The sequence below is a fragment of the Manacus candei genome, unplaced genomic scaffold, assembly GCF_025592945.1.
Source record: "Manacus candei isolate 608988 ecotype Guabito, Panama unplaced genomic scaffold, ASM2559294v1 h1tg000035l, whole genome shotgun sequence".
Classification (NCBI taxonomy): Eukaryota; Metazoa; Chordata; class Aves; order Passeriformes; family Pipridae; genus Manacus; species Manacus candei.
Genome location: NW_026138083.1, coordinates 1,748,861 through 1,766,324, shown reverse-complemented (window position 1 = coordinate 1,766,324; position 17,464 = coordinate 1,748,861). Strand labels below are relative to the sequence as shown.

General features: G+C 42.0%; 1 protein-coding gene across 13 annotated transcripts in view; it reads left to right on the top strand.

Moving 5' to 3' along the window:
• Positions 1-17,464, top strand: part of CCDC88A (coiled-coil domain containing 88A) — a 63,515-nt gene that overhangs the window by 19,303 nt on the left and 26,748 nt on the right. For all 13 annotated transcript variants that reach the window (XM_051793080.1, XM_051793079.1, XM_051793081.1 and 10 more), the window contains exons 5-15: positions 1,881-1,939; positions 2,533-2,616; positions 3,204-3,344; positions 4,719-4,888; positions 7,909-7,990; positions 8,544-8,702; positions 10,539-10,685; positions 11,155-11,299; positions 11,911-12,095; positions 13,598-13,735; positions 16,094-17,164. In XM_051793080.1, the coding sequence (XP_051649040.1) occupies positions 1,881-1,939; positions 2,533-2,616; positions 3,204-3,344; positions 4,719-4,888; positions 7,909-7,990; positions 8,544-8,702; positions 10,539-10,685; positions 11,155-11,299; positions 11,911-12,095; positions 13,598-13,735; positions 16,094-17,164 (2,381 nt within the window). The remainder of the gene's footprint in view (positions 1-1,880; positions 1,940-2,532; positions 2,617-3,203; positions 3,345-4,718; positions 4,889-7,908; positions 7,991-8,543; positions 8,703-10,538; positions 10,686-11,154; positions 11,300-11,910; positions 12,096-13,597; positions 13,736-16,093; positions 17,165-17,464) is intronic.

Here is a 17,464-nt window from a genome sequence, read left to right as displayed (position 1 = left end):
ACCCTTGGAGAGGCCTGCAGTGTAAATCTGATTGCCCCAAGGCAAGGCCTCACAGCAAAAGTCAAGGCTCTGATAATCACACGGATTTGCTCCACTAAAGCTTGGGCTGGAGCTGGGATTTTTCACAGGAATGTCTCCTGGTTGTTCCCCTTAAGGAATGGTCAGTAGAGAAATAGCAGAAGATCAGGAATTGCAGGAGCAGATGAGATTTAAGGAAGAGAAACGTGTCTGGCTCCATGGGAGGCAGTTGGCTCAGCCAGGGAAATGCAGGTGGAATGCTGGGTTTGAGCTCTGACAAAACAGGTCATCAGGGACTTTATCAGGAAACATCTCAGCTGAGCTAATTGGCAGGAAGCCAGTTGGAGGAGAAAACTGGAGGAGAGGAGCTGCAGCCTGGAAATGGGAAATTAAATTACAGGGGGAAAGGGGAGAGGAGATAATGACAAGGAAAAAGGCCTTTAACAGGGGAAAGGGGAGATTAAAGCAAGGCCCTGTTTCTGAGAGAGCCATCCAGGAGAGGAGGGAAAGTCAGAGATGAGAGGGAGTATGAAAGTCAGGGATAAGAGTGAGCACAGGGAAGATCAAAGGGGAGCACAGGGTAGGGACAAAGTTCAAGCAGCAAGTTGGAGGGTGTAGAAGAGAATGATTATTTCTGTGTTTGTGGTGGAGGGAAAGGAAGCAAAACGTACAGGATGTTTGGCAGCAGAGGGAAGCTGAGGTTGGTCAGTATTTTGCAGTGTTCCATCAGGGAATGGGGGACAAAGACAAGGCAGCAACATTCAGGTGGGTGTTTAAAAGCCAGGAGATGGGGAGTGAAGAGGAGTTCAGGGCTTGCTTAAAAAATAAAAAAGTGTGATTAATTTATTGGGATAAAAGAATGTAGGATGTGAGCTGTTGGGATGGATTCCTCCTGTTCCAGTATTCCAGTTAACCCTCATTGAGACAGGCAGCCAGGTGGAATTCCCCTTCTTCAGCCAAAGTGGCTTCTGGTAAAACACACTCATTGATGTTTTTTCTGGTTCTACCTAAAAGGCTTCCCAGCTCGAGACTTTGGGATGCAGGAAGTGTATAAATGATAAAAAATCTCCCATTTGAGTTCATGTTCTTCGTAACTTCCCTTGAAAAAAACCTAACATTCCGTGTTCATTGGAATTATCCCCATAATTTAGCTCCCTCTGAAAGAAGTGGGCTGAGTCAATGCCTGAGCTATTTTGCCCTCCTCGAAGGCTTTGCTTCATGGCATTTATATTCTAGATATAGATTGTTATTTCTATATTTAGTAGCAAGACGGGGACATTCTGAATGTGAAAAGTAAGAAACGTTTTTTACTAATCTGTAAACAGAGTTCTTTCACTTAAGCTTCTTTAGGAGATTAAGATGCTTAAGGCCAGATTTGGAAATACATTTTGATTTTTTTTGATGTGCAGATGAATATCTAATGCAGCTTTGGGGAAGAATTTAAGTGAACTTGTCACCTAACTCTGCCAGCTCGGGGGTGGCAGGGAATTTAAACACTGGTGGAACTTCTCTGGAGGTGCCTGAGGTGACCACTGAAAACTTGATTGTAGGTCTCCAGAGTGCTCCTAAAAACGTCCCTCTGAAGTTTTGCTGTTCCAAGGGCTGAATTTATGGGGTTTTTTGTCCACTTCAAATTATTCTATTATGGATGTTGGGTTTTTAACTCAGAAAATTGGCAGTGAAATGGGAAAAAGCACTAAGCTGAAGGGTGGAAGGATGGGGCTTTCCTCCTCTGTTTTCTAAACAAGGTTAACATAAATTAGTGGAAATAGTGAGAAAACCCGATGTTTTCTGAGGGGTAGGGGAAGAAGCCCAAATTACCTTTTTACACCTACCATTTCTTCTTCTTGTCTTCTCCTTAGAGCCAGGTACTGAAGAAGTAAAAAAGCTCCTCCTGCTTTTACTTGGTTGTGCAGTTCAGGTGGGTTTAATTATGTTTATGTCTGTATGGAATTGTTTTAACTGCTCCTCATCTCTTTTCTTACTATTTTAATACCTGAGGTGGTGTAAAACTTAGTCCTCCCTTCCTCCAGTGCTACTAAAATCTGAATATCCTGACAGTTAAAATATAACCCTACACCTCTTAGTGCACAAAACATGGAATTTCTGATAGTTTATTCATTTCAATAGTGTTCATTTACCTGATGCTGTAAAGAAAGGAAGAAAATAGTAAACTACTGAAGAATTATCTTGCTGATACATCTTACTGCATCTGTTTCATGTATTTAATAAATACACTGTCATAAAATTTGAATAAGGAGCTATTTTAAGAAAACTCTTCCTTACCCTATTTCAACCTGTTTTTTCTTTATCATTAAATTAGTGTTGAAGAGCTATAATTACTGTACCATGATATAAACCCAGGGTTTTATTGGTCAGCAGAACGACTGAGTAATAATTTAGTCATGTGAACATTGCAGTGGCAGCTTTATAAGTTGTAAATCTTAGAAATATAAAAGAGGAATGAAAATACTTGTGCTGATGCATGTATAAAATAGGTGTCTTTATTTTCAGTGTCAGAAAAAAGAAGAATTTATCGAAAGAATCCAAGGCCTGGATTTTGACACCAGAGCAGCTGTTGCAGCCCATATTCAGGAGGTATATTGGGGGTTTTGTTTGTGCTTTTAATTTATTTTTTTTGAGGTGTAATGCTGTGCTGTAGGAAGATGAACTGCATTTGTTCAAAAGCAGGTCAATCAAACGTGTGATTTGCCTATCCAGAGGTTTCTTTAAGCAGCAAAAAGTCTTTGTTTTTTCACTTGATTCACAAAAAGATTTCGTGACGGAGCATTTTTGGGTTACACTGTTAAAGCAGTACCAGGAAACAAGTCTGTTGCTTCAAGGCATTCTTAAGAGTTACAGCAAATTAAGTTTAGTGACGTTTTCATATGCAGATTTATTTATAAAATATAATCCCAGTCCCACGTTTGTGATGTCTAATATGTCATTGTCATGGTCTAATATATCTGGCTTTTTGTTTTGCCAGAGGTACAAGGGGCTGCTCTCAGGTAGACAAAAACTCTTCCATTACATACAATTTAATCTATTAAATGAATATATTAATATTTTCCTACCTTATCCAGAGGATTTAACCCACAGGGTTGCAGCTTTATTTTCTTTGTGCTGCCTTTCTACTCTGACAAGTCCTAGAGGATGTTTTTTCTCTCTCCTTCTGTCCCGTGTAGGTAACTCACAACCAGGAGAACGTGTTTGATCTGCAGTGGATGGATGTCATTGTGCTGACACAGGAGTATGTTGAACCTCTCTTGAAAAACATGGCACTGCATTTGAAAAGACTTATAGATGAGAGAGATGAGCACTCAGAGGTACGGATTTGGGTTGGGAAGGGAAATACCAGGCCAGGATTATCATGAGGCTGTGTGAGAGTGAAGAACCAGCAATGTGTTTAATAACCATTACAAGTTCAGAACCATCTCGGCGGTGCCAGGTTTGCCCCTCAGTGGAGTGTGGCTCTGTCAGTGTTGCAGTTATTCCAAATATTCCTTGGATGGGCAGCAACTGCTTTTCCTGCTCACAGGCTGGATAGGAGTCAAACAGAGGGTAGAGGATGTGTGGTGATGCTTTTTTGCAAAGCAAAGGAAAAGCGGCTTTAAAATGCAAGAGATCTTTGTGTTTGGATAACACCCTTACTTATCTGAGGAAATAGGGATATTCCTGTGGGTCTGTTGCTTCCCTCAGCTGGCAGGGATGCTGCTGCTCACCAGAGAACATTGTTAGAGACACACATTTATCCTCATGTCCCAGGAATTCTTGCCTTTCACTACCCAGTCCATTCTGAGCACTGAGAATGTTGTGCACTTAAAAGTCTAAATTTCCAGTTAAAAATAAAGGAGCCCAGACACTCCTGTTAAACACCTGTGGCTCTTTGCTTTGTGGGTGTAGGGGCACAAGCAGGGCTTCAAACTTCCTTAGGGGTGTGCTGGTTTAAAGGTAAACCAACAGGGAAATGAACTCAACTCAAAGGAGAGATTATAAGTCAGAATAACAATTTAATAAAATAATACAATAAGTACGATTATACAGACAAACAGTTGGTTTTAACCCACAAAACCCAAATGTCTAACCCAGCACCCTGGGGCATGAACAGAGTGGTGTTCCTTGGGCTCCCTGAGTCCAAAGGAAAAGGAGAGGGGAAAACCTGTTGGTGAGAGTGGTGGTGCAGTCTGGTTGAGAGTGGTGGTCTCAGTCTGGTTGAGAGTGGTGGTCTCAGTCTGGTTGAGAGTGGTGGTCTCAGTCTTCCTCTGGATCCCACGAGTGGTTAAAAAAGTCCCAAGACCCCAGGATTATCTATCCTCCAGTTGAGGCAGGAATGCCCAGTGCCTCCCTCAGGGCGGGGAGTTCCACACTGGGTGTGAGCACAGGAGCATCCTCCTGTCTCATGGGCCTCTGAACACCCAGTTTATAGCCTGAGGGGTCAGGGCTGCTCTGGGCAGAGGGTGTAAATGGTCTGTTGATAACAGTTTCTGGGCAGTGGCATGGAAGGCTGTAGAGTACACAGTTTTGGGTTACACCCATCCAGTGATGAACTGGTCCCAGCTGTTCTAACTAGGACAAGGGGTCGAAACCTTTCCGCTATTCCTGCATCGCTCCAGCCTTTGGTTTGTTAAAGGTGCAGGTTGGTGGCTGTCTGAGGGCAGTGGTGTATTTTTCCTCCCTCTCCTTGTTTTCCCCCGTGCCAGACCATCATCGAGCTGTCGGAGGAGCGGGACTGTCTCCGTTTCCTACCTCACGCGTCGGCGGCGCAGTCCCCGTGCGGCTCCCCCGGCATGAAGCGCACGGAGAGCCGGCAGCACCTCTCCGTGGAGCTGGCAGATGCTAAAGCCAAGATCAGGAGGCTCAGGCAGGAGCTGTGAGTAGCTGTGTTCAGTTGAAAACATTCATTTTGGCACACTGGGAGTGGTCTTCAGGCAAATCCTTCGTCCTTTCAAACGTTGGTTGACGTGGTTTTTTTGGAAGCGCGTTTTTATAATTGGAACGGGTTTGTGGAGCCAGGTGACAAACACAGCTTTTCACCTGTGCCTGTCTGGGTTTGTATTCTGGATCATATGGATGTTTTAGCCATGAACACGCTGAACTCGGTGCCAGTTCTGTGTCTTCAGTGCTCAGAGCACCCTGAAGAACTGGCTGTGTTTGAGCAGTGTCTGGAGTGTGTTACAGCACAGTAACAGGCTCTTTGCTCCACAGAACTTGTCTCTTGGAAGTACTCACAGCTAATTTAATGCAGCCCTTTTGCTCTTACATATTTTGTAAATATTGTTGTTTCAGAGGCACGCTCTCTGTGCTTGCTCTGTTGTTCATTATCGTTAATGAATGTCTGACTGCAGTTTTAGTACTTGTGTGTTCAGCTGTGTTCCTGAGAGAATATCTTTGCAGTTGAGGCAGCTCTGGGGTGACACACTCAGCAACAATTACATGGGGCAGGCAGGTGGGGACTGGAAGCAAGAGCTGTGTGCTGACCATTCAGGGATCAGTGGCAAAAATATCCTTTTTAAAAGGAGGTAGTTCAGGAGTGGTTCCTGCTCAGCAGCAGGTTCCTTCTCAGTGACCTGCTTCGTGTTGGAAGCACACCTGTGGTTCATTCATGCTTCATGAAGTGTTTAAATTTGTTGCAGACAGGACAGAAATCTCCACTAGAATAATTTCCTGTCCCTCGTCTCTTAATCTCTTTCTGTGTAAAAGGTTTCTTGTCTGCATGATGCTTGTTTTCTCCTGATCCAGCAGGTATCAGTGGGTGCTTTGTCTTTAAGTCTAGGAACAAATCTGAGCAGAGTGAAGGGTGATTTGAAGTGAAGAATGATAATGGACCTGTGGAGAATCTGTTGTTTTAGCAGAGTGAAGTGTGTGTCCTGAACTAAGAACACAGATGTTAAAGCTGAAGAGGTTCAGCATGTACAGTAACTTGCTATAGTGTAGAAACAGCTTTAAATAAAGATTATTTTTTTAAATTCAGCCGAGAGAGGAGACAGGTGAATTAAATTACCAGCTGAAGGTGCACGAGTCCCAGTTGCCAGTTTGCTGCCCTGCTGGTGTCAGTTTGTTGATCAGATCATTTCTAGCTGGCTGCATTAAGTATCTCGTTGACTGACTCCCAGGATCCCCTTCCCCCACCACACCGTGGCCTTCCCGAGGAACAGAGGACAAAAGAGGGGGCTCTTTTTCCCTGATGTCTGTATCATTGTGTGGCTGCTGCAATGAGCCCGCCCAGGATATTCTATAAACAGCTGCACCAGGAAAATTAGTGAAAAAATTGCTGTTATTAGTTTGATTGACAGTTAATAGATAGCCTAAACAGTGAACACTGGCGTGTTCTGTATAATTTAGTCCAATCCTCTCCAGCGTGGAGCTGAAGGATGCAATTAGGGCAGCACTGATGGCTCAGAACAGTTCACATTTTACACTCTTCAGTCCATAAATAAATTTCCTTTGGGTGCAGCACTATCTGTAAAACACCAGACTTGGCTACATTAACTTCTGGCTGCAGCATTCACTGTTAAAATGCTGCATCTATTTGATTTAATTTGAAATTACGTGAATTCCACAGTTGAAAATATTCAGCTGAACGTTTATTCCTAATCTGGCTTTGGCACTGGGCCTTCGTACCTGGTTTAACAGGCACCAGAGCCGCTGTCATTTCATATTAAAAGGTCCATAAAGGTTGTTTTTCACTCGGATGCAAAGCAGGGATTGGAGGCTTGGAGTACAGAAACCTTGGAGCTGGAAGTTGCACCCCTGGTTTGCTGTGTGGAACAACAACAGGAGTGTGAATGGTCATGGAAAAGTGACAGAAATGCAGGATCCGTTGTGTCTGTGGGCAGGGATGCTGCACTGAGCTGCCTCTCCTGTGTTTGTAGGCTCTCAGTGACCTTTTCCAAACAATGTCTGCTTGCAAAAACATCATTCATGGTGAAATTGGCTCATTTTTGAGAACAACTGCTCTGGTTTAGTTTAAAACAGATCTGGTTTTTTATTAGTATGGTTTTGCTTTCAGATTGTATTATGCATTTCAGTCCATTCAATTCTCTTATTTCCCCCTTATCCATTCATTCCAAAATGTGAAATAACACAGTAACACCTCTCAATGGGCAATATATCTTTTAAGATCATACAATACTGGATGGAGCAGGTCTTTTCAGCAGCAAATTCTGTTTGTTCTGAGGTGCAGTTGAATATTGAACATCAGGTATTGTGTGTCTTTGAGACAGTTAATTATTTCCCTTGCACTTACTGATTGTTTAACAAACTCGTTTTTGAAGGATTGAGAAGTAAGTGTTAGTTGGAATTTAAGGAGGAGTCCTGTCAGAATTGATCACAAATTTGAGTACACTAAGAATTTTGTTTCCATAAAACTAAAATTCATTATGTGTTTCATGATATTATTAAGGTTCTTAAGCAGAATCTTATTCAGTTGAGTAGAGGCCCCTGAAAACCTTATTTCTCCTCTGTAAGGAAAAGAAAAATTATAGAACAGAAGTATAGAAGTGCTTTTAAAATTGGTTTTGCCTGATCTGTGGCAGGATGCATCGGTGGCCACTGGAAAATATTTAGAGCTTTCCAGTGTATATTCTGAAATAATTCTGAGTTTCCTTTTGGGTGTGAATCTCCTGGTACATATTCATGTGTATTCTCTTATTACACCCTGTTTTCTGCCCTGCACAAGTAGGAAATCTTGGGGAACAACTTGAAGGACTGGGAAAAGTCTGAGCAAATTCAAAAGATTAGCTGAAGACTAAACCCTAAAGGCTGTGATGTCCCTGAGATCGTGGATTAGAGGGTGGAAGTGTCACGGATCTCAGCCTTTGGTTCTCAGAGGAGATGATCATCAGCAGGTTTTGTGGTCGCATTTCACTGGTTTGTGATCTCTCTTTTAAGGGAGGAAAAGACTGAGCAGCTGCTTGACTGTAAACAAGAACTTGAACAGATGGAAGCTGAACTGAAGAGACTTCAGCAAGAGGTATGTTTAAAAAAAAAAAAGGACAAGAAAAAGTTGCCTCCACCAGAACAATTTCCCTTTTTTGGTATTAATAAGTACATTTTCATTAATATTATGTGTTTTATTTTGCACTCTGAACATGATCTGGTGTAATTTATTCCTTTATTTGGTATATTATGCTGAAAAAAAATACTCTGAGATAGGTTAGTATTTCTTCTCTCTTTTTTTTTTTTTTTTTTTGTTTCCACAAAAACTGTGTCTGAGAGCGTATCCTCTGAGCTTGTATTCCCCAAATCAACACCCTCAAATTTGGTCTGGTTTCCCTTTATACTTCGAGTCTGTGTGTTGACAGTGAGGGAAAACATCTGTTTAGTTTATGATTAGCATGTGAGTGTCTAAAATTATCAGGAGCCCTTGAAACAGGCGCTTTCCTGGAAATCCATCCCCCGGATCGAGCGCCCAGAACACCACTTTTTCTTTCCCTTTGTCCAAATGAGCTGATGTTCCTCTGCAATCCCTGAATTTAACTGAGGAGCACCTCCTGCCTGCAATGCCTGTGTTTCCCTGCTCCCAGAACATGAACCTGCTGTCGGATGCCCGCTCCGCCAGGGTGTACCGGGACGAGCTGGACGCGCTCCGGGAGAAGGCGATCCGGGTGGACAAGCTGGAGAGCGAGGTCGGCCGCTACAAGGAGAGGCTCCACGACATCGAGTTCTACAAAGCCAGAGTGGAGGTACTGTCTAAGCCCCCAGACCCACGATGCCAAAATTGGCAGAAATGAGACTGCTCAGAGGCAGTTTTGAGTCTTTAAGCAGCAAAGGTATTTATTGTGAGCAACGTTGGGGAACCAGCTCCCAAAGCAGCTCCCAAGTTCTCAGTGAAAAGCCAGGTCATTGATACAGTTTTTATGAGTGATTACAACATCTATACGTGCATATTCATTTAATTTCACAACCTAATTATCATATTTGTAATAGTCAGAGCTTGAGGCAGAGCTGTCCTTTTAGGGGGTCCTCTGGTGGTCTGTCCAGTCCTTCAGCCTCAAGAGGGTCCTCTTTGTCATCAACTTTTCCTGACTACATACTGGGAGCTTGCAAAAACCCCCCTGATTCAGCTGTTTATCTCCCCAGATGTCCATTCTGTCTAATTCATGACTACTAAGTTGTCCTTTCTGTTCTCTTTTCATTAGTACAGAACAGAGCTCTGATACAGGGTGCCCCTTGTCCCTTTAACATTAATGTTGCATTCCTCAGAGAGAGGGGCTGGAACATCCCCTCAGAACAGAATTCCAGCAGCTCAGAACTCTTGCTCACTTTCACCCAACACAAAAATTCTGGCAAAGAGCTAAGGAAAAAAAAACCCCATGAAAAATCCAAACTAGCCAAACTATATGAAAATAAACATATTTATGTATGTTCAGAGTTATATACGGTTGAAATATTATGTGGAATCCTCCGTGTAGGATATATTGAGAAACCCAAGGAGAGATTAATTTAAAAAATGCTGTAAATATAATCATTTCACTCTCCTCTTGTGGGTCTCCTAAGGGAAGACAGTTTTTTAAGTAAAGTCTTGAGGAAATGGTGGCTGTTGACATAAATGAGTCCAAATGGTATTCCATGCATAAAACACCCTGAAAAAAGCTGTGCTGACACCAGGCAAGGGAGACTGGCAGTTCTAGGAATTAATAATTTAGGAAACAAATCAACATGCAGGGTTTTAGTAGCCCACCATTCTCTCTGTAAATGCCAAGTTCGTTGGGCAAATGCCATATGATAAGAAAATTGGGAGAGGAAAAGAGATTAGTGTACAGGATTTGAAACCAGTGGGAATTTCATTTTCACAGAATGCTTGAACTAGTAAAAACCCTAAAATTTGTTGATGTGTTTCAAGCTTGTAAACTGTCTGATTTTTCAATAGAGGCAGATGTCAATCAGTTGGGTTTGCTTCATAATAATAATAATAATTACAAGTTAATATTTGTGTGGGGAGGAGTGTGATGGATAAATATTTATGTTTTACTCACTAATCTTTTTTCAGATCTTGCAGCTGACTGGGCTGAAGTTTGAAAAGTTTTGTCTTTGTATCATGACTAGAATTGCCAATCATCTATTTCTACACGTTATTGTCATCAGGCAGCATTAAAAGAAATCCTCTGTGTGCAGAAATTAAAGGTGTTCAGGGCCTTTGGGAATGGCTGGTTGTATTTTAGGGATGTGGGTACATTTTCAGCATCATGGCCTGACTTTGGGCCCAGTGGCCTATAAACCTAATTATGGGCTGTACCTGCAATACATCTTCCCAAATCACAGCTCAAATCACAGAGGTATTTATGTTTGGTTATGATTATCAACACCTTCATTATTCTTAATGGTTTAGGGAGCATTTAATCTAATTTATGTGGAGTTTTGTTGTCATAGATGTGTTGTTTTCTAAGAAGTCTGTTACAGCTTCCAAATGAATCTTTCTGGCATTAGGTTTCTAACACTGGTGGTGAAGTTTGTGTGAACAAGGAAATACTTTTGATCTGAGATTTTTTGTTGTTGTTGTTGTTGCTTAATTCTTGCAGGAGTTAAAGGAAGACAATCAAGTGCTGCTGGAAACAAAGACAATGTTGGAAGATCAGTTGGAGGGGACTCGAGCCCGTTCAGACAAACTGCACGAGTTAGAGAAGGAGAATCTGCAATTAAAAGCTAAATTGCACGATATGGAGATGGTGAGTGTCAGGGCAGGGGGACAAGACACTTGATGCACACTGAATTTCGTGCCCATTTTTAATAAAAGAACCTCCAAAACAGTGGGGGAGAGAAGGAAGGGGCCTCTGGATTTAATGACACATTAGTAAGAGCAATAGGATCAACTTTTTGGATGAGAAGACTGTTGTCACTTAAATCCTGTGTTTATCCTGGATACCCTCTTTCCTGATACTTGGAAAGAAGTGAATTTGGAAAAGGTGAAGAACCATTGCTGTAGGTTATGAGGAGAAGAGGTTCCTCTCTACTGGTTGTTCCTCTTCCCTCCAAAATTCTCCCTGCTTTTGCCATTTTTTCCCCCTCTCACTTGGGAGGGAGAAGATCCCATTAGCCAACCATAAAATGCACTTTATACACTTCTCTGTAATGTACCAGAGAATAAAATCCTTGGCACACACTGAGATTTTTCTAACACTTGCAATGATTTTCCAGGAGCGTGACATGGACAGAAAGAAGATTGAGGAGCTCATGGAGGAGAATATGACCCTGGAGATGGCTCAGAAACAGAGCATGGATGAATCTTTGCATCTTGGCTGGGAACTGGAACAGATCAACAGGACTACTGAACTCTCTGAAGGTAAAAATGCCCAGTTAATGCTGAAAAGGGGTGAAATGGGAAAATTGCCATTTCAGAGGCTGCACAGCATTAGGAAATGAAAGGTCTTTGTTTCTGAAGTACAGAGTTTGTTGTCCTCTGGAGAGGTGCTCATTCCCAGGTATCCTTGGAGACACAGCCTGCATGAGAAGTCTGTTCTTGTCACTCTTGTTCAGTTAAATAGAGGTGTAAACCCCACAGATACCTTGAAGTGACTTTATTTTGCCATTCAGAGCAGATCAGGACTATTCTGGCTTTGTTGTTCTCAGAGTTAAGAAGAAGTTGTTTGCAGGGATAGCTGTGGCAAAAATGTGGATTATCCCAGTATAACATGCTTGGTCATACACTGGATCCCTTGTGGAAATTTAGAGATACACCCTGAGCTGTGGGAAACAAGTCTCTGCTGGGATTAGGAACATTGGGAGAGCAGAACATTTTCTTTGATGCATCTGCTGGGTGATTAATCCAAGAAGGCCTTGGAGGGCCTTCAAAGGCTGCTAAATCCCCTAAGTCTGAAAATGCCGAGTCACGAGAACCCCAGGTTAAGAATCCTTTTTATTTTTGTGTGTAATACTGGTGTTTCATTCCTGCAGTGCCCCAGAAATCACTGGGCCATGAGGTGAACGAGCTGACATCCAGCAGGTTGCTGAAGCTGGAGATGGAAAACCAAAGTTTGCTGAAGACAGTGGAAGAACTGCAGAGTGCCGTGGGTTCTGTGGAGGGCAGCAGTTCCAGGATCCTGAAAATGGAGAAGGAAAACCAAAGACTCAGCAAAAAGGTAATGGAGTTCTGTGTCAGCTGCCTAGTGTTGGGGGCTGTTTTCTTTCTAAAGGATGATTTAACCAGTTGCTGTTATTTTTGGTGAAGTATGACAAGGTTCTAAGTGGTGTTATGGTAAAAGATAAAATCGTCTCAGAGTGGTTTTTCTCTTTTGGGTTTTGCTTGTTTGTTCCTGTAAGAATGTGACCAGTTGATTCTTACACCACTGAGGGAAAAATATGAACATATTTGGGGTATAATGAGTAATGAGAGTGTTTGAGGGTACTTGGAAACATTAATTTTTGTAACTATTAAGCAGGAGAAAGTGCATGTGGAAAGTTGGGCCTGTGTCCTCATTTTTAGGTGAGAAAACAAGAAGGTGGGTCAAGGAATTGAAGAGCAGGTGAAGAGAGGAATTTGTCAGATTAATCCATGCTGATCTACAGTGTTTTACTGCTCAAATTATATCTATCAAAGAGACTAATTCAGTCAGTGATATTTATAGAAAATAAAAATTTGGGGAAAAACACCTGGCTAATTACAGTGGAGTGAAATGTCTAAAGTTCCTGAAATAGCTTTTCCTTCAGCAGCTGTTCCAAGTGAAAGACTATTCTTAGAGTGGGTAAGAGATAATTAGAAAAAAAAGGGAGAATTGAAAGAAATCCCTCCTGTATTCCATAATTCTCCGAGTTTCTGTGCAGTGTCCCAGGGGTACAAAAGGAAGGAAGAGGGATGAGAAGCACACAGATGGGATTCAGGTCAACAAATTGCTTCATGGAGGAACAAATTCCAGCCTACTGCCTTTTTATAAACCTGTTTCTCAGTATTTAGCTGCAATTATTGCCTAATTCAGGTGATTTGTTCCTAAACATTTCCCCTGTGTGGGGTCTGAGTTATGTGGACATTGAATATAGATCTTCCAGCAGGTGATTGTTTAAAAGTGCAACGTGTGTGTTGCTTCTAATTAACTTATTATGACTTAAGTATGACCAAAAAAAATAAAATCATGCTTGGGTATTTTAAATTTTAAATAGCTTTGCTGTCTGGTGACACCGAGTTGGAACCGTTTGGCAAAACCAACCTAATATTGAATTCCCAGGGAATCATCATAATTATCTCTTGAAATAGTTAAGTAAGATCAAACAGCATTCAACCTTTTATAAGTTAACAGGGACTTGGAGGAACAGCATAAATCTCAGTAAAATGGAATTTTAAGAGGAGAAAAAAAGAAAAGATGCTTAGGGAAATATCCAGAGCTTGAGAAAACCTGACCCTTTTTTTTTTTTAATGCAAAAGTGCTTTATAGATACAGTCTGCTGAGCCAGGGAGAAAATTCTGGCAGAAGTAAATGTATTCCCAGAAGAAATTAGTTGTTTCAATTAAAGATGAGAAAATTCCATTTTATGTGTTCTCTTCTGTGTTTTATATGTTGATTCCTACGAGGGTGCCTTCAAGCTAAGAGTAATACAAGTGTCATTTTTTAAGTGCATTTTAAAAATAAATTTGTCTCTCTTTTCCCAGCTGGAAGAGCTGGAGAGCGAAATGAGCCAAGAGAAACAAAGTCTTCAGAACAGTCAAAATCTGAGCAAGGATTTGATGAAAGAGAAAGCACAGCTTGAAAAGACACTGGAAGCACTTAAAGAAAACTCCGAGCGACAAGTGAGTGTGGAATTCCGAGTTTTCCCTCTGCTTTGTGCTCTGCTGGTTCTCCTTTTGTGGGTTTTCCCAGGCAGGAGGGGACTGTAAATGCAGATTTGTGGGCTTTTCTGAGCTCTGCAGTGGGAGACAGGACTCATTTAACCAGGGCTTTGCTGCTTTAGAACTTTTGGGGGGGTTTAGAACCCTTCTGTGGCTTCTACGGGCTGGGCATTTGCTCCGAGGGTGTAGCTCAGCCAAGATAGGAATTTGGGAAGTTTGGAGGGAAGGCAGACACCTCTCCATGGAGGAAAACAGGTCCCAGGCAGCTGGGCAGCATTTGGAGCAGTGTCAGTGTTCATAACAATTCCAGCAGCCTGTCCCATGGGTGGGATCCACCACATCCAGCTCCATCCTTGCCCCCTCCACCGGAATGTTTCCCAGCTGGCACCCTCTGGGCTTATTTCTGGGAAAAGCAGAGGTGATCTCAGGGATGTGAGGGAATCCTGATGGCACTCAGCAACAGTTTGAGAGGAGACACATCAAGGTGACACTGATTTGTGAGTTAAAAAAAAAACCTGGACACGCTGCTCCGAAACAGGGAAAGGAAATCGGGAAGAATTATTTTCTTCCTAGGAAACATATTCCTGGATCTACCTCAAGGATAAAGGCAGAACTTACATCTCACTTTTCACTTTAACTGGCATCTGGGTCCTTGTAAAGATGAGCCTGCACCTGGTGGGCACTGGCACCTCCTAAAGGTGTCTGCAGAGCAGTCCAGAGGACACGTGGAAAAAAGTCTTCTGGAAACTTCTGGGAATCCCATATTTAGTAATCGTGTCCTTCAGAATTACAACTGGAGTTATCTTTTATTTTTCATGTGTATCTTTTTATGTAGTTATGCCACTTACACCCCCTGATGACATTGCCATTTTTAAGTGCAATTTAAAAAGTGTACAGCATTCTGAAATACAGAATATTGTGTTTCAGAATGCTGAAGGTTTTTAAAGGCCTGATTTAATCAGTAAATGAAATTCCAGACTTAGAAAAGAAAGAAGAAGAAAAAAAAAAATTTGGCACTGAAGCTTTACTTTAATTTAAAGGTACATATGTTGTTTTAGACGTGTTGGGGTAGGACTGACATTTCAGTGGGACTGTTTCTGCTTCAAAATAATAAATATATTTTAAAATAACCTACTCGAGGGCTGGTGGCTCAGGAGCATCTTCCACACCTCTTACAAATCCTGTGCTGGACTGGAGTGAGGTTCATTTGAGCTCATCAAAACCACAGAACCATTCCTGATGATTTTGTGTTAAACTGGGATGATGGGAGCAGAATCCATGGGAAGCAATTCCAGCTGTTCAGGGACACACCAGGTGCTCCTGAGCTGTGAGTTGGTTGCTGGTGGCTCCTTTCAGAGCAGTTTGGCATTGCCATGGGTGTGTAATTAATAGTTTTACATCCACACTCCACTAGGAGAGAACAGTCTATAATTTTCTTGCTCTGTTTTTCACTGCAAGCAGCACTTTTGCTTTTCTGCAGCACAGTTTATTGTTGAAACACCCCTTACACTGGGTTATTAGTGTACAGTTAAATATTGATCCAAACAGTTCTCTGCATTTTGCTGTCTGTTGTTACGTGTCCAAATCGCTCCAAATTATTTGGAGCAACCGAACAACTCGATAAATACTAAAAATTGAGATGTGAGTTCTGCCTTTATCCCTGAGGCAGATCTGGGAATATGTTTCCTCATTCAAATATGATTTACTTTCTCTGAAGCTGTTTTGGAACAGTGTGTCCAAGGGTTCTTTTCAAGTCAAAAATCAGTGTAGCTTTGTGTTTTTTCTCAAATTGTTGCTGGGTGTGATCAGGGTTCCCTCATATCCCACACCTCACCTCTGCTTTTCCCAAATGAAATAAAGCTGCTTCTGTGGCTCCCACACCTCCCTCCATCTCAGGTTGGGTTTAGAACTTGACTCCTGTTCTTTGTGGACTAACATCCCTGATAATTACAGAGGTTAAGAGAAATAATCTAAATCTTAATTCATCCACAAATGAAAACGCAATTCTGCTGAGGCACAGATAAGGCTTGGGTTTGATTGGTGCTTTTTTTAAGTTTTGGGTTTGTGTTGTGTATTAATATTAAAGAAGAGGAGATTTGAAGATTCAGTTTGACTTACTTTGTTGTCAAACTTCCACCTGGGTACATATATAATGTTTGTGATTCTTCAAAGAAATACCAGTGGAGTCAAAAAATTGTTTTTTAACTCAAAAGGGAAATGTGATGTAATCTTACTGTCTTAGCAGCTTTCAGTTTGTATATGAATTAATTCCTTGTTGGTGTGTTGTTCACCAGTCCACCATTTTTCTCCCCAAATTAGATTAAACTGTTAGAACAAGAAAATGAGCACTTGAATCAAACTGTGGCCTCTCTCAGGCAACGCTCACAGATCAGCGCCGAGGCAAGAATGAAGGAGATTGAAAAGGAAAACAAAATCCTTCACGAGTCCATTAAAGAGACCAGCAGTAAGTTAAACAAGATGGAGTTTGAGAAAAAACAAGTCAGGAAAGAACTGGAACACTACAAAGAGAAAGGGGAGAGGGCAGAGGAGCTGGAGAACGAGCTGCATCGGCTGGAGAAGGAGAACGAGCTGCTACAGAAAAAAATCACTAATCTGAAAATCACCTGTGAGAAGATCGAGGCCTTGGAACAGGAGAACTCCGACCTGGAGACCGAGAACAGAAAGCTGAAAAAAACCTTGGACAGCCTGAAAAACCTCACTTTCCAGCTGGAGTCCTTGGAAAAGGAGAACGCGCAGCTCGACGAGGAAAACTTGGAGCTGAGGAGGACAATTGAATCCTTGAAGTGTACAAGCATTAAAGTGGCACAGCTACAGTTGGAAAATAAAGAGCTGGAGAGTGAAAAGGAGCAGCTCAAAAAGAGCCTTGAGCTCATGAAAGCCTCTTTTAAGAAGACTGAACGCTTGGAGGTCAGCTACCAAGGGCTGGACACGGAAAACCAAAGGCTCCAGAAGGCCCTGGAAAACAGCAATAAGAAGATTCAGCAATTAGAAAGCGAGCTCCAGGATTTAGAGTCTGAGAATCAGACCCTGCAGAAGAACTTGGAGGAGTTAAAAATCTCTAGTAAGCGCCTGGAGCAGTTGGAGAAGGAGAACAAGTTGTTAGAGCAAGAGACTTCTCAACTGGAGAAGGATAAGAAACAGCTAGAAAAGGAAAATAAAAGGCTTAGACAACAGGCAGAGATTAAAGATAGTACTTTAGAGGAGAACAATGTCAAGATTAGTAACCTGGAAAGGGAGAATAAATCTCTGTTCAAGGAAATCGTGGTGTACAAAGAGTCCTGTCTGCGCCTGAAAGAGCTGGAGAAGGAAAATAAGGAACTGGTGAAAAGAGCAACCATTGATAAGAAAACCCTGGTCACCTTGAGAGAGGTAAAGAGATTGGTTATTACCCTTCCACCATAATCTGCTTGTCATGGGGAGAAATCAGAGCTGTGTTTCTGAAAAAAGGCTCTACTTTGTGGGTTTTTAGGCTTTAATCTGTGTGCTCTCACCATCTTTGTGCTTACAGCAGGGAAAGCATTGGATAATCACAATTTATCAAACGTTTTCCCTTCGCTGTTGTGCTCAAGACCAAATTTAAAGGGAAATTCTACAGAAAGGAAGAGAGTACAGTGAAATCATAGTTGCAGTGTAGTGTCTGATCCAGCTGAGAGCTGACAACTGGAGGGA